At 45.2% G+C, this 22,790-nt stretch overlaps 1 protein-coding gene across 1 annotated transcript in view; it reads right to left on the reverse strand.

Annotated features, from left to right (window-relative positions):
• The window catches only part of SEC63 (SEC63 homolog, protein translocation regulator), a 620,356-nt gene that overhangs the window by 414,657 nt on the left and 182,909 nt on the right, over positions 1 to 22,790 (reverse strand). Inside the window, exon 8 of the mRNA XM_069235447.1 lies at positions 16,526 to 16,634. Coding sequence (XP_069091548.1) covers positions 16,526 to 16,634 — 109 coding nt within the window. The remainder of the gene's footprint in view (positions 1 to 16,525; positions 16,635 to 22,790) is intronic.

Consider the following 22,790-nt stretch of genomic DNA (forward strand, 5'->3'; position numbering starts at 1 on the left):
TTGACAAGAGATGAAGGGTCTGCAGAGGGTTTCTTCAGGAACAGGACAGCTGTATGTTTCCAAGGATCTGGGAATGTTGCAGAATCGGTGTAGGCATTCTGAGTGGTGTTAGCATGGCGATGACAGGTTGCAGGACTCTGAAATGGGCATGGCGGGGATAGCGGCCCGATGGGGCTCTGAGTGGAAGGGCTTCATGGTGGTGGCAGTTTCTTCTAGGGTGATGATGGTCCGTGTGCTTAGCATTGGTTATTTGGGTAAGATCGGGAGGCATTTGGCAAGGTCTGTCAGGTCAGGTTGTGGGCTGAAGCTGCTGTAAACAGCAATTACAATTTTGCTAAAGAACTGAGAGAGATTGTTGCAGAGGTGCTGCGAGTGGTGATCGAGCTGGAAGCAGCTGATGGTAAAGTGAAATTTTCCACAATGGCAAAGATTTCCTTGCTTTTGTTGGTGCTGGCACTGATGTGATCTGCCAGAGTGGCACATTTGAGAGTCTGGATCATTTTGTGCTATTGTCTGCACTGTCCTGGCTCATTTTTCATTTGTGCTGCCATTGTTTACAGTGGCCTGAAAACCCCGCAGAGAAGGAGACGACAACTGCTTTGGCCCCAGCCCTACCGGCCTGTCTCCAGATTCAAAGAACCTGCAACAGCTATGCATCCAGCGGGCACAACTACCTTTGCCGACTCAGAGGACTGCCTTGCAACCCAAAGGACCAAGAAACTCCTGTGGACAGCAGCTCTGTCCAAAACAACCAAGAAGAAACCATCTTTAAAGGGACTCCCATCTCACTCCTGAAGCGTGAGTCCCCACCACTCTGCACCCGACGCCCCCGGCCCATGTCCAGAGAAACCAACAGTGCAGCAAGGACCCCCAGGCGACTCTCACGACGTGTCTGACCTGAGACAGCCTTCCTGCACCCCCACGGCGACGCCTGCAGAGAGAATCCAAAGGATCCCCCTGACCGCAACTGCCCGGTAACAAAGAACCCGACACCTGGAAGAAGCACTGCACTCACAGCCCGCAGGCCTGAGAGGAACCAACTACTGGTGCCGGAGTGACCAGCAGGCAGCCCTCATCTTTGCCCAGTTGGTGGCTGGCCAGAGAAGATCCCCTGTACCCTGCATCGCCAGAGTGACCCCCAGGTTCCTCCATTGATTTCAACACAAAACCCAAAGCATGTTCACACACTGCAGCCAGCCACCCCTGTGCCGCTGAGGGTGTATTTTGTGTACCTGTTTGGGACCCCTTCAGTGCTCTACATAACCCCCCCTGGGTCTGCTCCCCGAGGACGCAGGTACTTACCTGCTAGCAGACTTGATCAGGAGCACCCCTAGTCTCCTTAGGTGCCTATGCTATTTGGGTCCCTCTTTCACCTCTGCACCTGACCGGCCCAGTGTTGCTGGGTGTTTGGGGTTGACTTGAACCCCCAACAGTGGCTGCCTATGCCCCGGAGACTGAACTTGTAAGTGCTTTACTTACCTGACAAACTAACCTTTACTTACCGCCCCCAGGAACTGCTGAATTTTGCAGTGTCCACTTTTAAAATAGCTTATTGCCATTTTATGCCAAACTGTGTACATTACTGTATTCATTCAAAGTTCTATATTTACCCATTCCAAGCACCTTACAATTTATATACTTACTTGAATTCTAAATCTTGTGGTTCTAAAATAAATTAGGAATTAGGAAATTAGGAATTAAAAATATAATAGTTTCTATATAAAAACCTATTGGCCTGGAGTTAAGTCTTTGAGTACGTGTTCCCATTTATTGCCTGTGTGTGTAACAACAAATGCTTAACACTACCCTCTGATAAGCCTAACTGCTCGACCTCACTACCACAAACAGAGCATTAGTGTTATCTATTATTGCCACTATCAACCTCTAAGGGGAACCCCTGGACTCTGTGCACTCTATCTCTCACTTTGAGATAGTATATACAGAGCCAGCTTCGTACACTATGGTTTTGGTTTTTTTTTTGGGGGGGGGGGGGGGGGTTAGGGGGGATTCAGCATAGGAAGTGATCCAGTTAAGGACATTTTTGATGGTGTTGTGAAGGCTGTTGCTGTCTTCAGGTCAGTGGATGCTGGAAGCAGTGTTTCAGTCGTCAATGATGCTGTTCAAGTTTTGGCAAGCTAGTCTGGTGGTGGTGCATGTGCATTGGATGGGGATGTTGAACTTGACATGGGTGTGATCTGTCCAGGGGACTGATGTGGGTCATCAACTGAGATGCTGCTGTAGTTGGTCAAAGGAGGTGTCCAGCGACATAGGTACATCCCTTTAATTTTTGGGTCATGCTCAGGCTTCCAAAGTCTTCAATGAGTGCTTGAGTTGGAGGTGGCGTGGTCTTCCAGGAGGAAGTTCAGGTCTTCAAATAGGATGTAACCACTAGGATTGAGGGAGAGTGGAGCAACAAAGTCCATGATGGTGTCAGTAAGGTTGGTGTGCAGTCCTGGTGGTCTGTAGATTAGAGTGCAGGTTAGGGTGAAGTTGACCTGATTTGGAGCTTGATTGACAGGTGTTGCATGATTGAGGATGATGTGTCTGTGGATATGGGGCAGCTGAAAGTGTTCTCGTGGATGATGGTGATTTTGCCTCCGGGCTTTTGAAGTTTGTCTTGCCTGGCAACCTTGCAGCCAAGGGGTATGGCTGTGGCAATGTCAGATGCTGATGCAGGGGTCTGTCAGATTTCCATGAGGAAATGCAGTCCGTGAGCATAGTTGTGTATCAGATCCCAAGTCTCTCTGGCGTTTTTGCTAAGTGAGCAGGTGTTGAGGAGCATCCATGAGAGTGTGAACTGTTGTTTGGGTTCTTGCAGGATAGTGAGAGTAGGGTATTGGGTATTGTTGGTACAGTTAGTGTTGGTTGTGGGTAAGTGCATAAAAGCTTGCAGGTTGCGCAAGAAACACTCCCTTGATTGAGTGTGGTGCCATGAAGCAGCAGCGTATGAAGCAGTGGTCGGAGTTGAAGGTGCAGAGAGTTGCAGCATGCTAGCGGTTGGAGGATGGAGGACCAGGTTTCGTGGTGCGGGCCAGCCTCAGGAGGGCTTGCCTTCGGCACACCGTTATTGCGCCCACTGCATGTGCCCACGCTGTTGACTCCATCAAATAGGTCCTAGAAGGGAAAGGAAAGGTGTCACTTCCTGTGCAGACAGTTGATGGACATCTAAATGAGATAGTAAGTATTGGCCAAGTGCATCTGGCACTTCTCCCTTGGTTGTGTGCTGTCGTTTCAAGATGAGTGTTATCCATCTTTAAAGAGGAGTCTTTCTGCCAGGATAAGAGACCCGACAGCGCGCCTTGGCCTAAAATACACTAGTCCCATGTTTTCCACTTGTCCGGAGTACCTACTGCTTGTGTAAGGCACACAAGTCTGGAATCTTGAGTTTTCCCATCATCATTCCGTTCCATGGTGCTTCAACCAAACCTCTGAAGTCTACTCTTCCAACACTACATACAGAGGCCTTGGCATGCCCAGTTACAAGGGCTTCATCATTTTTACGTTGAAGATGGCTGTTTGGAGCACAGTGAGGTAGCAGTGTGACTTCGTCAGGATTGTTTTTGGGGGGCAAAGTACTTTTTTAACACAATTATAAGAATAACATTGACTGAGTTCGTCCATGGAAACTGTTTAGATGTCCTTAATGCTACCAATGTAAATCTGATACATATTTCCAAAGCCCGATCACAGAAAAGTCAGGCATCTCCTCAAGATGCATCAATGGGAAAATGAAACTACCTGGTGAGTGAAGATTTTTCTAGCAGAGAAAGTGCAGTCATCCCAAAAGGGCATGTGAAGCAGAGGAGTTCCAAGTGACCATGTTTCCTATGAAGGTTGGGGGTCTGAGGAATTAGAAGTAAACCAAATGACTGTAGAATTCTCCTGGACACTTATGTGATGAACCGTCTGACAGCAGTAGTGCCCACTGCTGTCTCCTACTCTGGATGGATAAAGTGTCAGTCACCCATAAACCAACTGTGTGGGATGAGATAATGGGTACTTGTCAAGGGCATATAGCAGGTCAGCCTCAATCAGAAAACTCAGTATCTTCCAAAATAGTAGCAGATTGGAATCCAAGACATTCTAAGTATTTAAAACCCACTAAAGGAATGCCAGAAGGACCCATCTGTTTTCAGGCTCAATGCCAGGTGCACTGGTTTTACAGCTGAAGAAAGGACATGAAAGCAGGGATGGGTGTTGCTTTCCTAGAACATGCACCATTTCACACAGGCTGCAAATGGCAGACCTGTAGACAGTTTGCATGGGCTCCGCTGGATGGCATAATACGTGCTGCAGCCCATGGGAGACCCCTGGTGTACCAATGCCCTGGGTACCCAAGTACCATCTACCAGGGACTTGCAGGGGTACACCAGTATGCCAATTGCATGGTGTATGGAGTACCAAAACAACCAAATTTGGAGGAGAGAGCACAATCACTAGGGTCCTGATTAGCAGGATCCCAGTGACAACAGTCTAAGCACATGGACATCAGGCAAAAAGTGGGGGGTAACCATGCCAGAAAGAGGATACTTTCCTGAAGTCAACGTCTGATCTTTATACAAAGAACTACCCACTTGTACAAGGTTTTTTTTTGGACAAACCTTCCCTTCTTCGGACTGGCAAATCCAACAACAGTTATTAGTCTCCCTGTGCTCCTCAATCTTGTCTTTATAGAAAATGAGGTCCCTAGTAGGGTACAACTGATGAGGCCTCTCTTCCTCCTCCTACTGATGCAGCAAAGACATTAATGCATGAAGTGTGATATAAGGGCAACATCCTCTTCAGCATAAAGAACGTCTAAGCCCAGAGTGTCTGGGTCGATGTGTCTGGGTAAAAGGTGGTTTACAGTTGTACCATGAGCATCTACAGTTCAGTGCAAAGGCACACAGAAGTGATTGCAAAGAGGAAACCGTCTTAAGGGTCAACAACCTCAAAGAACAACTGTGCAAAGGCTCAAAAGGTGCCAGAGCTCAATCTACAAATAGGACGTATAAGCTCAAGTGGAGGAGGTTTTGCATATGGTGTTCCACTTCTAACGTTCACCCTCTGAAGTCCTCTCCAGAACAGATCCTTCCATATCTGTTGCATTTAGCGAAGTCGGGCCTTTCCCATTCGTCTATCAAGGTCCACCTCGCTGCTATATACCGTTTCCGACGAACATCAGACTTACCATCTTTATGGTCATCCAGGATAATAAAGCAATTTCTAAAAGGCTTGTTCAGGATGTTCCCGCCGATTCACCGTCCTCCATCTCCATGGCATTTAAACATTGTGCTCTCCTAATTGATGAAGCATCCGTTTGAGCCCATTCATAAGGCAGACCTGAAATATATTTCTTTGAAAACAGCTCTCCTTCTGGCCCTCCCTTCCGCGAAGAGGGTTAGCGATATCCAGGCATTCAGTCTCACCTCCTTTTCTGCAATTCAAATCAGAGGTGGTCATTCTAAGAACTAATCCAAAATGTATCCCCAAGGTTCCATCGACCTTTCATTTAAATGAGCCGGTGGTTTTGAGAATTTTTTTTCCAAATCCGCGAACTCCAGCAGAGTGGACATTACATTCTCTAGACATTAAACAATGTCTAAAATTCTACATACAAAGGACTAGCAGTTTTCGTAAATCTGAACAACTGTTTATTAGCTATGGGCGGATCAATAAAGGCAAGGCCGTTACCAAGCAGACCATAACACGCTAGATCTCTACTACCATACAACTCTGCCACCAGTTAGCAGGGAAGCCGTTATCGTCCAATGTCCGAGCGCACTCCACTAGAGCGGTATCCACTTCGGCAGCTTTATTCGCAGGAGTTCCTCTTAACCAGATATGCAGAGCGGCAACGTGGACGCGTGCCCACACCTTTACCCAGCACTACTGCCTGGATGCTACTGACCGGATGGATGCCGTGGTAGGACAAGCAGTGTTACGTAACTTATTTGCATAAGGTGAGCCAATAATCTCTTTACCCTCCATCCTCTATGTATTGCCAGACTGATAATTTTTCTTTTCGTATATATATATATATATATATATATATATATCTATAGATATAGATATCTATATATAGATATCTATATATAGATATCTATATATAGATATCTATATATAGATATCTATATCTATATATAGGATTACTATTGATATGTATATTTATTTCATCTTTTTAAAATGTTAATAAGCATGTTTAACTACCTATATGAGTCCATATAGGATGAATTGTAAGCAGGCATGCTTCTGGTGTTTCAGAACTCAACCATCTTTCTTACTGCTGACTACTCTGATTCAAGCATGTGAGTCTATCAAGATACCCCAATACTGGAGAAGAATACAAGTTACTTACCTGTAACTGTGGTTCTCCAGTATTGGTATCTTTCATAGATTCACATGCGACCAACCCTCCTTCCCGTGGGGACTCACGTCTTATTTTTTATTAAAATCACTAGTGCGGAGAAATCAGAGACTGAGCCTCTGTGCTTAGGATTCTAAAGGGGTGGTCTCGCCTGATTGGCTGAAGTTTGGGCTTTTTCTAATGAGGCTGATAGTTGGAAAAGTGAATGTGTTTTTCCTATTGACTACAATGAAAAAAAAAAAAGGGGGATTTTATCTATTTATTGCTTTCTATGTACCGTAGGACGCCCACTTCGACGACGGGGAATGATTCAAGCATGTGAATCTATGAAAAATACCCCAATACTGGAGAACCAGCCGTTCAACTGACTGGATCAGGTGGAAAGCAGAAACTACCTTTGGAAAGGATTTTGGGTTAGTTCAAAGGACTATCCTATTTCTCTGTAGTTGGGAGAAAGGTTCTTCCAAGGTTAGTGCCTTGAGCTCACTGCCACGTCTAAGTGAAGTGATTGCTACTAAAAAGGCTACCGTCCACTATAGGAATTGCAGAGGGCAGTTTTGAAAAGGTTCGTATGGTGAACCCATAGGTCTGGTAAGTACAATGCTCAGATTCCAAGCAGGTACAGGAGGAACCCTGGGTGGAATTACTCTTTTAAGGCCTTCCACAAATGCCTTAATTACTAGTACTTTAAATGATGATAAATGTCTGTTTTGCAGACAGGCAGCTACTGAGGCTAAATGCAGGCATACTGAAATATATGCTAGACCAGCAGTCTGTAAATGAAGTAAGTAACAAACAATATTTTGAACAGTTGCAATGAAAGGATTAATGTGGTTGTCACAGCAGTAGAAAATAAATATTTTCCACTTAGCAGCATAACAGACTCTGGATGTAGTCTTACGTGCCTCCTTGAGAATGGTCATACATTCTGGTGGAGGTTAAGGTAACCAAACTATGACTTCAGGAGCCAAATGGCAAGGTTGAGTTCCTTTGTATTTGGATGTGTGATATCACCAGGACTCTGAGTGAGAAGATCCAGTTTGAGGGGAAGCTTCTCATGGGGCACTATTGAGAGCTCGAGTAGTGTGGTGAACCATGGTTGTTAAGACCAAGGGCGAGCTTCTAGAATGAGAGTGGAGGACTTTTGCCTGAGCTTCCGAACCACAAATGGAAGAGGAGAGAGAGAGGTGGAAAAGCATAGGCAAATATCACTGACCAGTTCATCCATACGGCACAACCCTTGGATAAGGGGTGAGGGAGCCTAGAAAGAAAGTCTGGGCATTTTGCATTGTCTGCGATTGCGAACATATCTATTTGTGGGATCCCCACCTGTGAAAGTATGGGAGTAGGACTTGGGAGTGGAGTTCCCATTCAGGGACTTGTTGTTGCATCCTGCGGAGGTCGGCAAAGTCGTTGTCCGGCCCTGGGAGTTGTTCCACTAACAGGTGAATGTGGTGACGAACAGGCCAACACTGAATCGTCTGAGATAGGCATGATAGCTGTATATAGTGTGTTGCCCCTCTTTCTGTAAATAAACTATGGCTGTTGTGTTGTCTGTTCGGACCAAGACAACCTTGCCTGTAAGATGAACTAGGAAAGCCTTCAATTTTAGATGAATAGCTTGAAGCTCTAGGTAGTTGATGTGCAGGACTTGGTGTTTGGAGTTCCAGAGTCCCTTGATTGTGAGTGCCTGTAGGTAAGCACCCCATCCTGTGAGGGACACGTCCACTGTGAGAATGATCTGGCAAACAGGGGCGAGGAATAGCTGCCCCTTTTATTTTGCATGGTCCAACACTGGTGAGTGTGGCTACCTACCAACACTAGATCTTGTAACTGACCCTGTGACTGAGGCCATTGACTTGTCAGACATTCCTGCAGGGGGCGCATGAGTAGTCTTGCATGTGGTACTATTACAATGCAAGATGACATCAAGATAAAGGTCGCTGAACTGTTCAGACTGTTAAGCGTTGATTAGGATGAACCTGTTGCAGTAAGGTTGTGATGTTCTGAATCCTGACTGTTCAGGTAGGCTAGCCCAGTTGTGTTGAGGACAGCCCCTAAATACGGCTGAAGCTGTGAAGGCTGAACGTGTGATTTTTGTATGTTGATGGTAACTCCCAGTTGATGAAGAAGGTCTAGAGTGGTCTGGGTGTGTTGCAGGCACAATGGCAGCATACTGGCTTTGATTAGATGATATGGGAAAACATGAATGTGCTGTCTGCGCAGGTAGGCTGCAACTACAGCCAGACATTTTGTGAACACACGAGGTGCAAAAGTGACTCCTAATAGGAACACTTTAAACCGGAAATGTCTTCCCTATATAACAAATCATAGGTATCTGCGGCGAGCTGGATGGATTGGAATGTGAAAGTAAGCGTTCTTTAAGTCCAGTGCAGATATAGAGTTGCCCTGTTGTAGCGGGGGATTACAACTTGAAGAGCTACCATATGAAAGTGTTCCGATAGGATGTAACGATTTATCAGTCTGAGGTCCAAAATAGGCTGAAGTACTCTATTTTGGGAATTAGGAAGTATAGGGAGTATACTCTTGTGCCCTGCTGTCGAACAGGGACAGGCTCTATGGCCCCTTTGTGAAGGAGAGCCTGTACTTCTTGTTTTAACAAACGGAAATGTTCTTGGAAACTTTTTGTGAGATGGGATGTTTGGAGGTTTTTTGATGAGCTCCAGACAATTCCCATGTTGGATAATGTCCAACACCCACTAGTCTGTTCTTATCATTTTCCAAGCGAGGTAGATGCTGTAGAAGTCCCAAGACAGGTATTAGATGGTCTGGGGAATGAAAAGAGTCACTATTTGGAGGTGGAGGGAGTGGCGCAAGTGGAGGCACCTTTTCCACAACTTTCTGACATGGTTTCCCTATATGTGCCTCAGTAATATTCCCTTGAAGGGGACGTTTGATGCTGCTGTCTATAAGAGGAGGTAGAGGCATCTGATGATGAAAAAAGTGGCAGTGGGTTAAATAAGAACAATGCACCTACCCCTATCACCTGATAAGTCAAAGAAACATTTAAACATATTATCATGCTCATATGTGTGCACACATCACACCACCTACTGTCAGAGTGCTATTCCAAAGGGGACCACAGATAATAGATACTTCAGTAGTGCACCACTTATTATATTAATAAAATAGAGTCCAGTTGCTAAATGTTGTCACATTGTAATCTTAACTTTATTCTGTTATTCTTTATGCACAATCAAAGAAAACATCAGCCAACGCGTTTCGTCATCATAAACTGGACTTCTTCAGGGCTTATTTTAGTTTATTTAATTCATAAACATTGAAATCATGTTTGTTCGAGTCACCTATATACGCATCCTGTTGACTGCAAAGGGCATGCTCCCTTATATATTTAAAACTTTGCACCTTTCATCGACACAGTGAGAACCGTCACACGCGCAAATGAATGGCATCAGATGATGTTGCTTTGGTACCCTGTTTGTATGTGGGGTGCTGAAAGGAATCACAAGGAGTAGAAGTCTGAAGTTCCCACATGGATTTGGCAAAGTCTTTATCTTTCTTCATTTTTTCTAGAGTTTGATCCACATGGGGACCAAAGAGGAGGAGTTGTTTAAAGGGGGAATTTAAAAGTGTCTGCTGTACTTCAGGACTAAAGCCAGAAACGCATAACCAGGTGTGTCTACACAATAGTGTGCTGGTATTTAGTCCGCTGCATCAAGGGCACATCTGATAGATTTTTTGGAGAACAGTTTACCCTCCTGAACAACTTGGTGGCCTCTTTTCTTGTACGCCTCAGGGAGATGTTGGAGGAGTTCCTCCATTTCATCCCCATGGGCTCTGTCGTACCTTGCCAACAGCCCTTGAGTGTTGGCAATTCACCAGTGGTTAGCTGCCTGTATTGCCACCCTTTTACCTGATGCATCAGACTCTTTACCAAGTAGAGGGGCATCTGCTGATGTTTGAGAATTAGCCCTCTTACAGGTATTAGAGACTACCAGCAAGTCTGGAAGGAGTTAGCCCTTGATGAAGGGAGGGTCTGAGGGTGTAGCTTTGTATTTCTTATCCACCCTTGGTGTAATAATATGTGCACATACAGGATCTTTAAAGATCTCATTTGTGTGGCGGATCATCCCTTCTACCATGGGCAGAAACTGGCATGCCCGAGTGGCAGAGGAAAGTATCTAGTAGAGAAAGTCATCCACTAGACGGTCCTGGTGATATGTAGCTGCCCTAGTTAGAAGTTCCTGGAATAATGTTCCATCATCCGGGGGAAATGGCTTCGTTAGGTAGAGGTCTGGGTCGGTAACTTTGGAGGTGGAGGGAATAAGGTCATAAATTTCCCATGGATCTGGGAGTGGCTGATCTATGTTATCTCCCTCTCCCTGATCCCCATTGTAAGATTGTGGGAAGCCCTGTGAAGTAACATTACCTATATCTCTAAGCGAGTGATGTGGTGAAGAAGGTGGTGGCGGTGAGGAAGGTGGTGGAAGCAGAGAAGATGCAGGCAAAGGTGTCAGTGTCCTTCTTTTTAGGAGGTTCAGGTAAGTCAATGGCCCCGTCGAAAGAAAGCTTGCACTTTGATGGAGTAGACATTTACTGCACTACCTTTGGCAAAATTCTGGCAGTATGAGGTTTGATGTGGATTTTCTTTTGCTTCGGATTAAGCCTCTCTGTCAATCTCTAGGATCGGTTCCAGTGTAAAATTGAAGGTTTTGGTGCAGAAGTTAGTCTTTGTAATGGCACCGAGGTGGCCAGAGCAGAAGCAGCAGAAGCTGGGATGCTTGAAGCCATTGAGGTAGATGGTTGGGTCGGCACCAAGGCTGGTCGGCTCAGTACAGCACAAGGGGGTTTCAGCTTGGCTTTCAGTGCCAGGCTCTAAGACTGGGCATCCTTAGCAGATGTACGGTGCCTACCATGGCCTATTGGCAGTGGTGACCCAGGAGCCGTAATTCAGTCGGAACCGAATGGCTGGACAGGGGGAGAGGGGGCATGGGTACTCACTGCGCCTTGTCCTGAAGGAAGGTCTTGGATCTGCATGCCAAACTCAATTTTGGAGTCTGATTCTGAGTCCGGAATAGCAAGGGCCTCTTCCTCTGCTGCAGAGGGCTCCTGCAGTTCTTCCTCCTGTTCGACATTGTGATCACCAAAGATGTCAAGTGTCTTTTCGAGGTCCTTGCACTCCATTTCTTCGTGCAGCACTCGTCAATCGTGCAATGTTTTCTTTAACTGAAAAGATCGACAGGCCACACAGTTCTCCACATGGTGATCGGGATACAGGCACAAGTCAGAAACCTGATGGAGGTCAGTGTGCAGCTATTTTGTGTGGCAGCTGGGACAGAACCGAAATGGAGCCAGTTCCATTAGCAGCGCATTGTTGGTCAAATCTTATGAGATGAGAAAGAAGGCTCAACAGGAGAGGCCCTAAGGCAAGAAGAGGAGAACGTTTAATCGACGACTGAAGATTTTCATCGGTTTTCGAAGGGTGAGTATTAAATGTGAAAGAAAGCAATACCAGGGGCTACAGACGATTATAACAGAGTGAAGAAAGCCCAAAACGGTCTTGAACTAGAGCACTGAAGAAGCCGTCCAAACCCAATGACGGAAAGAAAACAATCTAATTATGGAGTAGATACACATGCTATCAACAAAAGAAGGAGTCACTTTACCTTGTGACTCAAGAGACTTCTTCAAAGAAAGATAGCTTTCACACATCCTGAACCAACACTAGATGGCAGGAGTATGCAGAGCTTCATGATAAACCTTACTGTGTAAGTTTGCTTGTATTGGAGTTGCAATATGAAACTGTGGAAGGCTTGAATTCTTTGTGGGTTTGGATAAGATAATGCTGAATGAGTTTTCAGAATTTCTACCAGATATACTTGTATTTGGGCTGGCTGAAGGTGAGACGTCTGGTAATTGATTGTGAACCCTAGACTGTGTAGGGTATTGATCATGTATTGTGTGTATCATTAACAAGTTTGAATGTTTACTAGGGCTACTTCCCTGGCTGGACTGCCCCAGAGGATGAGGATGAGGCAGAAGGCTGCTGTGCGGCTCCTCGCATTCTAACCTTCCCACAGCCCCTATAGAACCTGTAGAGGGGTTTGGCAGGCTGCTGGCCATGGGACTGTAGCCTCCCACAAAAGGATGACCCACTGCCAAACCCTCTGAAAGACCTGAAGGACGTAGAAGAAGCAGCCTGAAGGCCCAAAGATTTTGCAGTGGCTCTACTATCCTTAAATCTTTCTAGGGCTGAGTCCGCCTTTGCCCCAAACATTCTTGCACCATGAAAAGGGAGGTCCATCAACGTAGCCTGTACATAAAAAGGAAAAATCAGAACCTCTGAGCCAAGCATCCCTCCTAGTTGCAATATAATTCCCCATGGCTCTAGCAACTGAGTCTGCAGTGCTCAGACCTGACTGAAACACTTGCTTTGCTGCCGCTTGACTGTCATGCACAGTTCACTAAAATGTTCCTCTACTTCCTGTGGAAATTTAGGGACGACCTCCTTCGCTGTATCCATTAGGGCACTTTAAGGCCATGCTTTCTGAAGAGAAGCATTTCTTAGCAGACTGCTCCATGTCCAATAATGCTGACTCTCTATCAGATGGTGTTGTAGGGAACGATCCTGGAGCCAACCAGCTTGCACCACTAAGCTTTCTGGTGTTGGGACAAAAACTGTGGATCACCTGGAGCTACCTTGTACCGTCTGGGTACAGTCTTAGAAACCGCAGGTGTAGTAACCGGTTTCTTCCATATCTTTAATATGGACTATGTCAGGGCATCATTGAATGGGAGGAGGGGCTCAGAAGAGGAAGCAGATGGATGCAAAACCTCCATTAAAATATTGGTCTTCAACTCTGAAGCAGGAAGTGGCAAGCCCAAAAATTCTGCTGCCTTCCTGATCACCCCATGGTATGTAGTTGCTTCTACAGTGAGTTCACCTCCAGTTGAGAAAAGCTCCCACTCCCACTCTAATCCACTAGCAGAGTCCAAGCCCTGGAAATCACCAGAAGGCCCCAGGATTTCTCCTTCCTCCAATTGTTCTTGATACTGTTGCTCCCCCAAGTCTCAACGCCCTCCTTCTAGACCTCAGCCTGGACTCTAAACGCAGTGTCGATAGAGAATTAATCAACATCGACAACGCAGGCTTAGGAGGAGAAAGTATAACCGGTGGAGGAAAGGAGGGAGGCAAATCCACAGTCCGCTCTGAAGTAGAGCGTCGGGATCCATCCGGCGCCAGTATTGACTTAATCGGCGCTGAGCCAGCACCATTGCAAGGAGTTGCTGGTAAAAAGGGCATAAATGGGGCCTGTTTATACGGCGCCGGCAACCCCGGCGTGAAAGCCAACGGACCCGTGGGACCAGCAGATGCACCAGAGGGGCCCATCGCCCTATTAAAAATAATAAACATAGCACTGAGGAATAAAGACTGATTCGCCCCCGGAGCTGGGAAGGTGGCTGTGCTGGATCAGGCGCTAGAACTTCAAAATCCTGACCCTGGGAGGATGCAGGAGAAAAATGAGCTGTTGCACTTGCAGGTGACTCAGACATTTCGATCAAAGTCGGTGGCGGAGATGCCTCAGGAGACTGTGGCTGAGAAGACTCGGTGGGGCTGACCTCCCACATCGTGCGGCGCGGTCTCGGAGGAGACTGACCGGTCTCGGGATGAACGGCGCCATGACTCATGACATCGGTATCACTTCTTATGAGACCTAGAAGATCTGCGTGACGAAGTGTCCCGTGTCTTTGACCTTGGCCGACCTCTTTTCTCCTTCTTAGCTTTTGCTAGGAAAAGCTTAGCCTCTTTTCTTCAGAGCTTTTGGGTTCATACGTTGACAGGACAAGCAACCTGCCATGACGTGAGCAGAGCTCAAACACCAGAGGCAGTTCTCGTGCGGATCTGTCACCGACATGTGGCCCCCGCACTCGCTACAAGGTTTAAAACTGGATTTCTTCAGTGGTGACATAGAAGAAGCACTACGAAACAATTACCTCGATACAGTTGAAATACAAAGAAGAGGTAAAAAAAAAACGAAGGCACGGAAAATAGGGAACAGACATCAGCATGCCAACGAGGACTTCTTATGGCTCCGAAGACAGACAAAGTCGCGTGCAGAGCCGTGCAGGTGTGACGTCCTCATCGACGTGAAGAGCTAGGAAAAGATTTCCGTTGAATGCTGGCGCATTGGGAGAATTCATAAGGTAAGGAATCCACAGGTAGTTGTATCCATCAGAAATCTCTATATATTCAATTTTTTGTTATGGGGAAAAATAATTTTGCCCCTCCCCATGCAGAAAGCCCTCCCTCTACAACCCACTTCAAAAAGAGCGTGCCTTGCTCACCTTCCCACCCTGGAGATACATTTAATCCAGCAGCTTAATGGCGTATATCTCCCATCACTCCCACAGCGGAAAGGGGACAGCAAGGAGGTTGGGAATAGCCAAAAACATTTGTGTTTCTGGATGTTCCCAAATTTTCAAGCCAAACCACACCTTGAATCACCCACCTAGTGGGTTTCTCAACTGTGGAAAATAAATCTTCACTAGTAAATGGGCCTTTGTAGCATAAGTAAGAAATGCAAATGCAGTCATAAACGTAGGTTTATGGCTGAATTTAGCTTTGTGAATCGTCTCCAAAGATTGCAAGGTTTTCAATAGTATTTAAAATTGAGCAATGACATTTCAGGGGTTTGGTTTGGACTCTACTAAAAAAATATATTCACATCATATGTTAGGATTAAGAGAAGTAATTCCCCTGCTACTGATAAATTTGAAATACTCCTAGAAGTTCAGTTTGAACAATTACCAAATGCTTGAATTGAAGTGTGTCAGGGCAGCATTATAAGTACTACAGCTCGTTCATTTAAACTCTACGGCAGCACAGCAAAGCTTCACTATGTACAATATTTAATCCAAAAAAGGAATTTAAACATAGATCATGTTAAAAAATGCAGCTGTTTCTCAGGACGTTTTACTAGACACATGACATTCTGTTCTAAATAAGCAGCAAATATACCTAGAAAAAAAACAAATCAATTGCTCCTTTATTGTCCAGTCTACATCTGAATTACTTTCAGATTATCTGGGGCTGCTACAATACCTCCTATAGCTAACTTCAAGCACCTATGAGTGGTAGAGGGGAAATGCATACTGAATACTAGAGTACCATTGAAGGCAGAACGGGTCTCCCAAGGAATCACAAAGCAGAACTCTAGGGCATAAAAGTGCAACATCTAATGTTCTAGGTGGTAGCGAAAGGATCTAACCAAAGCACACGCATTGGGAGAAGACAAAGGAGCAATCTCTGGGTGTAGACCGCAGTCGTGGGCGTCAGCCAGATGACGCCTGTTGTGGCTTTGTCTAACGGTGAAAGAACCCATAAAGTGGCTTACCGTCAAAAATCTTTTGAAGGTCCAACCACGCCAAAGTCTCAGCATGTGCTGGTACAATGCTCGCGATTCAATGCCGCCATGCTTGTTGCAGTATCACTTGGCAGTTGTGTTGTTCATCAGGACCTTGAAAAGCTCGCCTTTGCTGGATAGCAGTAAGGCCTGTAGGTTTGTCCATACAGCATGCAAAGCCAAGAAACTGAAGTGGTGTCTCTGCTCACCAGAGATCAGAGGTCCTAGATCTCACCCAAAATAACAAACACTCGACCACTATCCATTAAACTCTAGCCAGTCCTCCTAATGTTCAGAAAAGGACTTAAGACACTTAAGTCCACACATGGAAGTGCCTTTCTTCTTGTACACGTTTTGACTTTTTGTTAATTATCTTCCTATAGTCACATTATAGGAGATGTACTGTACAGTGCTCTATCACCTCTAGATTAGGATATGAGGATGAGCTTTACAAACACATCCATACATAAATTGGTATGGATGTACATGTGTAAAAGGAGACATGGCCATCTGGTGCCTTTATACACATTTGTGATACTGGTCATACAAGGCTCTAATTATAACAGCTTTGTGAATATGTTTTTAGAAGAGCACCAAAGGGAGAGAGTACATACAAGGTAGGAAAAGGAAAGCATAAGGACACAATATTAAGTAGTAAGACGTTTTTCAGGAACCTCTCTGATTGACGAAAAGAACCTAGTAAGTTTGGAATGTTGTTGAAATATGCTTCTAAACATAATGAATAAATACCCTTGAGAAGGCAAGCCACATATAAATCATTTCAAATACTTACGTTTCATGTCCATATTTCGTGTCTTGTACACAAAGTATGTATATATTTGTGTTGTACGGATGAGAATTTGGTCTCCACTGTAGCGAATCGATCGATACCACCAGGAACCCTGAAAGAAGATTGGAAATTAGCATAATTCACTAAACACTTTTCACTAAAAAATAATGGCGACGACGAAAGTCTGGAACAATACCTCTGTCGCTGAAAATCCATTGTTTAATCATCAATGTTCTATCTTTTTCAATATGCAATCCAGCAACAGAGGTAAATGCTAGTAAAATGTTTAATTGAAAAACAAATACAAAAATGATTGCTTTGCGAGGTGAGATACTTGATTACGAGATGGTGTGGACCTTGGACGGGAAGAAATAATGCAAGAAGGCAAATGAACGTGATGCTACTTGGATCATTTAAGCTATCAGAGTGAAAATGCTTTAAAAACAATTTTTTGCTTTGCCGACCACGCAAGCTTTCACATATTTACACATTTGGTAATTCTGCTGTTATTGTCTTCAAATGGATGCCAACCATACCAGAAAACCTTCAGATATTTCAAGATCCATTGTTAGAATTTTAAATTTAACGCAACATTCTATTTAGATCTGAGGTTTTCATAAGCCTAATTCAAATTTGCTTTATATGTTCTGGGGAAGAAAATAATTATTGAGTAGAAAACCCATTACCACTCTTTAAATTATTTTTAGTACCTGTATTGCTAGTATAGGCTATTACCATCATAATATCACCAAATCCAATTTCATATCACTCCTTAGTGAACAGGAATATAACATGTTCAGCAGCATATCTAGACTTATATGAACATTCCAAAAGTGTCTGCTACTAACATCAAGCCTGTTTACAGCAACTTATTACAGTCTCCTACGACACTCACAAAGCACAGCTGTTCTAGACAACCTTGGATGCACCAAAGGTCGTAATTAGTGATTACACAACTGCCATTTGGAAACAGATCATAGACTTGACATTAGGCAAGTCCATTTAACAAGTAATTATATCAAATACAGCTGGAGTCAAACTGCATGCTCTGTTTTTAAATGTGGAGGAAGCTCAGCAATCATCAATAATGCTGCTTCATCATAAGGGAGGTGGGAGCAGCAGTTGCATTTCTCAGTTCCGTGACAGTGAATTAACCTTTTCAAACTTAATCCATGTGCAGAAACAGCCACCTTCAGAGTTACTATTCTCTTACAAAATGAGCACTCAACCAGAAGCCTACTATGTGCTGATGAAACAACATATTATGAAAGAAGGTCTGCCAGAATTGATGCAGCAGAAGCATTCAATATGGAGGTGTCCCTTATTCTTCCTAAACTCCAACAAGTGTTACTCTCACTCTCAAATGGCAGATTGGTTTAGGTAATTATCTTCAAAAGCAAATTATAAAAAGCATTTTAGTCAATGATCGCTCTTGTATTGCTTGATGCTGTTTGTGCGATTCAGAATGGCCCCTGCACACCTCAGCTTTAGAACATGGTTGCGATTCTAACATAAAAAAAGTATACACAAAATCAGACTAGTTTCAACAGCAATAGGCTGATTTATTTAATTAATGTTGATAGAGAGCTCTAACCATCTGCTAATGAACAAGGTCATCCTGTCCTTAAGATCTCCTTGGCAACACTTATTTGTATTGGGATACACAACAACTACCCAAACAAACAGTGCAGCCAGCCAAATACTCTGGGCCAAGGTTCCCTATCAGTCACATGATTCGGTACTGATAAATGTATTGAAGCATTGAATCAGGGGGAGGTTTTTGTGGGTTGTAGCTTCACACAAGTGTATCCCTGCTCATATCACCAACTGGATCAACAGCATACATGCCAATCCACAGGCCAAAGAATAAAGACTTCTCAAGTACCCATTTACAACCTTCTAGGAGTACAAAACAGAGCTGCTTCCTGTTGCCACTGCTTCATGCACTGTGCATTGAATACTACATTACAGATCTATCACCCCAGACAAACAAGTTACTTACCTTTCGGTAATGCTTTTTCTGGTGGATACAGTAGCTACCTTTGGATTCCACACCTTATGAATTCTCCCAATGTGCCAGCATTCAATGGAAGTTTTTTCCTAGTTCCTCACGTCGACGGCACAACTGCAGGGTATCCACAGGTAGCTACTATATCCACCAGAAAAAGTGTTACTGAAGGTAAGTAACTTGTTCTCCTGATGGATACTACTACCTGTGGATTCCTCACCTTATGAATAGACTCCCAAAGTAGTCCCTCACTCAGAGGTGAGTGCCTGACTGGTCAAACCAAGAAGTCCTGCAAAACAGAACGGGCAAAATGACCATCCCTCCTAACTTCCGAGTCTAAGCAATAATGCTTTGCAAAAGTGTGGAGGGAAGCCCAAGTTGCTGCCCTACAAATATCAGCAACCAGCACACCCCTAGCTAAAGCCGAAGTGGCAGACATAGCCCTGGTGAAATGGACCCTAATGCCCTCAGGGGGAACCTTCTTTGCTAGCGAATAACAAATCTTTCTGCAAAGAATGACCCACCTTGCAAGGGTCCTCTTGTGGACAGCTTTGCCCTTCATTTTACCCACATACCCAATGAAGAGCTGATCATCAATTCTGAAGTCTCTCATTCTCTCTATGAAGAAGCTCAGGGCCCTTTTCAGATCAAAGCGATGCAGCCTTTCCTCCTCCTTTGATGGATGCGGAGAAGGGAAAAACAATAGGAGAGTTATAGACGGCCCCAGATGGATGGGAGTGACTACTTTAGGAAGGAAAGCCGCCCTGGTTCGCAGCACCACCTTGTTAGCATGAAAGGTAGTAAAAGGTGATTTCATACTAAGAGCCTGAAGCTCACTCACAAGTCTAGCCGACATGATGGCTGTCTTAAAAAAGCGACTGCATCTTAGATAGCAAAGCTTAGACTGCAATAACCAAGACGATACAGCATGACAAGATTTAAATTGTGACAAGGAGAGTAAAACATAAAAATAATGCTACCATACTGTCACTAGAGTCAACAGACTAATTCCTACCTAGGCTATGATAGAGCACAGCGTGTTAAGCTCTAATTCTGCCCTTCAGGTTGCCTTGGTAAGACATCATCTCCCATACCTGAGCAAAGGCCTGAAGTCTGCAAAACAGCTGTAGCGAAGCATTCGGCAATCAGCATACAGTTGTGGTTCTCTGGCTGGAATTTCCCTCTAACGTGTAAGGGACAGGGAAGTGTTTTTATAATAAAACAGCTGATGTTCTGCGAAAACGTCCCTACATAAGGATGTGTATTTTCTCTGAATGTCAGAGACTAAACTTATCCCACGTTCACCGGCAACCTATCTTACTGCAGCCTTTGAAGAAGCACAGAGTAAGCAAGAATGTCTTGTTTGAGAACAAAGTGCTGGCCTAGGCAAAAACAGTCAGATAGAAAATAAAACAATACTGTAAAAGTGGCTACTGTAACAATAATAAAGCAAAGCCAAATAAAATATATCTAGGTTAAAGTGCACAGCAGCAGGCCTAGTATGTTAAAATAACTTGCATGGAGCTAGAACTAAAATGACTACATAACAGTATCGCTTGCAGTTCTTACAGATTGATGTGAAACATCTGTTCTACTGGACACCAAAATGCCCTTGATCTCCAGGTCCACCAGATGAGCGCCCCACCCTTGGATGGAAGCATCCATTATGACTGTGCTCAACGGAGGTGGAAAGCAAAACGGCCTTTCTTTAGAGAGGTTGCCGTCCACAGTCCACCACTGCAGATCCACCACAGCATCTCTGGAGATCGTTAGCAATTCCTCGAGATCCCCTTTGTGTTGAAACCACTGCTTGAGGAGGCACCACTGGAGAGTCCTCATGTGCCAACGTGCGTGAGTGACCAACAGAATGCGGGACGCAGACACACCGAGCAGACGCAGGATCTTGAGGGCAGAAACAGCCGCTCCCTTTTGAAACATTGAAATCATCGCCTGAATGTCCTGAATCCTCTGTGGAGGGAGGTAGGCTAGATTCAATGTTGTGTCCAGTACTGTCCCTATGAACAGGAGGCGCTGAGAGGGCATCGGGTGAGACTTGGGCACGTTCACCATAAAGCCCAGGTTGAACAATAACTGGGGTGTCACCTGCAGCACAGCACGAGCTCTGGGGACCCGGCTTTGATCAGCCAATCGTCCAGGTAAGGGAATACAGAAATTCCCTTCCTTCGGAGGTCTTCTGCAACCACTGCCATCACCTTCGTGAAGGCTTGAGGTGCAGAAGTAAGACCAAATGGAAGGACTGCAAACTGGTAGTGTTGCGACCCTACCACGGACCGGAGATACTTCCTGTGTGACTTCAGAATAGGGATATGAAAATAAGCATCCTGTAAGTCGATAGACACCATCCAGTCTTCCTTGTTCAATGCAAGAAGCACCTGTGCTGGGGTCAGCATTTTTAACCTTTCCTGCTTGAGGAACCAATTTCAAAATCCTCAGGTCCAGGATAGGCCTCAACCGACCATCCTTCTTGGGAATCAGGAAATACCTTGAATAACACCCCTAACCCCTTTCCTGCTCCAGAACCAACTCCACTGCACCTTTTAACAAAAGGGTATGCACCGCCTGCTGAAGCAACAGGAGATGCTATTCTGTGTAAAATGAATAACGGGGAGGGTAGGGGGGAGGAAACTCTTGAAACGGAAGGGCATAACCTTCCTCCACAATGCTCAGCACCCAAGAGTCTGATGCAATTAACTCCCACTCGTGAAGAAAATGTAACAGCCTTCCCCCTACAGGTAGAATATGCTGGTAAATGGAGTGAGAACTAGGGATGCTTCCCTGGCTGGATCCCCCCCAGAGGATGCGGATAAGGCAGAAGGCTGCTGTGTGGCTCCTCGCATTCTAACCTTCCCACAGCCCCCTATGGACCTGTAGAGGGGGGTGGTAGGCTGCTGGACATGGGACTGTTGCCTCCCATGAAAGGATAACCCACGGCCAAACCCTCTGAATCTTCAGAAAGATATAAAGGATGTAGAAGAAGCAGCCTGAAAGCCCAAAGATTATGCAGTGGCTTTGCTATCCTTAAATCTTTATAGGGCTGAGTCCGCCTTTGCCCCAAACAGTCTTGCACCATCAAATGGGAGGTCAGTCAATGTAGTCTGTACATCAGAGGAAAAACCCGAACCTCTGAGCCAAGCATGCCTCCTAGTGGCAACAGAAGTCCCCATGGCTCTAGCAACAGAGTCTGGAGTGTCCAGACCTAACTGAATCACCTGCTTTGCTGCAGCTTGGCTGTCCTGCAAAAGTCCGCTAAAATGCTCCTGAACTTTCTGCGGCAATTTAGGGACGGCTTCCTTTGCCGTATCCACTAGGGTATAGATATATCTCCCCAGTACACATGTCGCATTCAGAGATTTTAAGGCCATGCTTCCTGAGAAGCATTTCTTAGCAGACTGCTCCATGCGCTTTGACTGCCTATCAGATGGTGTTGTAGGGAACGATCCTGGAGCTGACTTTGATGAATGAGAAGCTTGCACCACCAAGCTCTCTGGTGCTGGGACAAAAACTTTGGATCACCTGGAGCAACCTTGTACCTTCTGGCTTCAGTCTTAGAAACCATAGGTGTAGTAACTGGTTTCTTCCATATCTATAATATGGGCTCTGTCAGGGCATCATTGAACAGGAGGAGGAGGGGCTCCGAAGAGGAAGCCGATGGATGCAAAACCTCAGTTAAAGTCTTGGTCTTTAACTCTGATGCAGGAAGTGGCAAGTCCAAAAAAAACTGCTGCCTTCCTTATCATCCCCTGGTATATAGTAGCTTCTGCTGTGAGTTAACCTCCAGGTGATAAAAGCTCCCACTCAGGGGACGTGTCTAAACCACTAGCAGAGTCCAAGCCCTGGAAATCACCAGAAGGCCCCGGGATTTCTCCTTCCTCCAATGGTTCTTGATACTGTTGCTCCTCCAGAAATCTTAAGGCCCTCCTTCTAGACCTCAGCCTTGACTCCAAAAGCGGCGTCGATAGAGAATTAATCAACATAGATGACACAGGCTTTGAAGGAGAAGGTAACACTGGTGGAGGAGGGGAGGGAGGTGACTTCACACTCCTCGAAGTAGAGCGTCAGGATACAATCGGCGCCAGCATCGACTCGGTCGGCAGCACTGGCGCCATTATCCAGGCTAGAGTTGGTGACAGCCTCTGCGCTGAGCCAATAACCTTTTAAAGGAGTTGCTGGTAAAATAAGCATAAATGGAACCTGCTGATTCAGTGCCGGCAACCCCAGCTTGAAAGCCAACGGACCCGT

The sequence above is a fragment of the Pleurodeles waltl genome, chromosome 5 (assembly GCF_031143425.1).
Source record: "Pleurodeles waltl isolate 20211129_DDA chromosome 5, aPleWal1.hap1.20221129, whole genome shotgun sequence".
In the NCBI taxonomy this organism is placed as follows: domain Eukaryota; kingdom Metazoa; phylum Chordata; class Amphibia; order Caudata; family Salamandridae; genus Pleurodeles; species Pleurodeles waltl.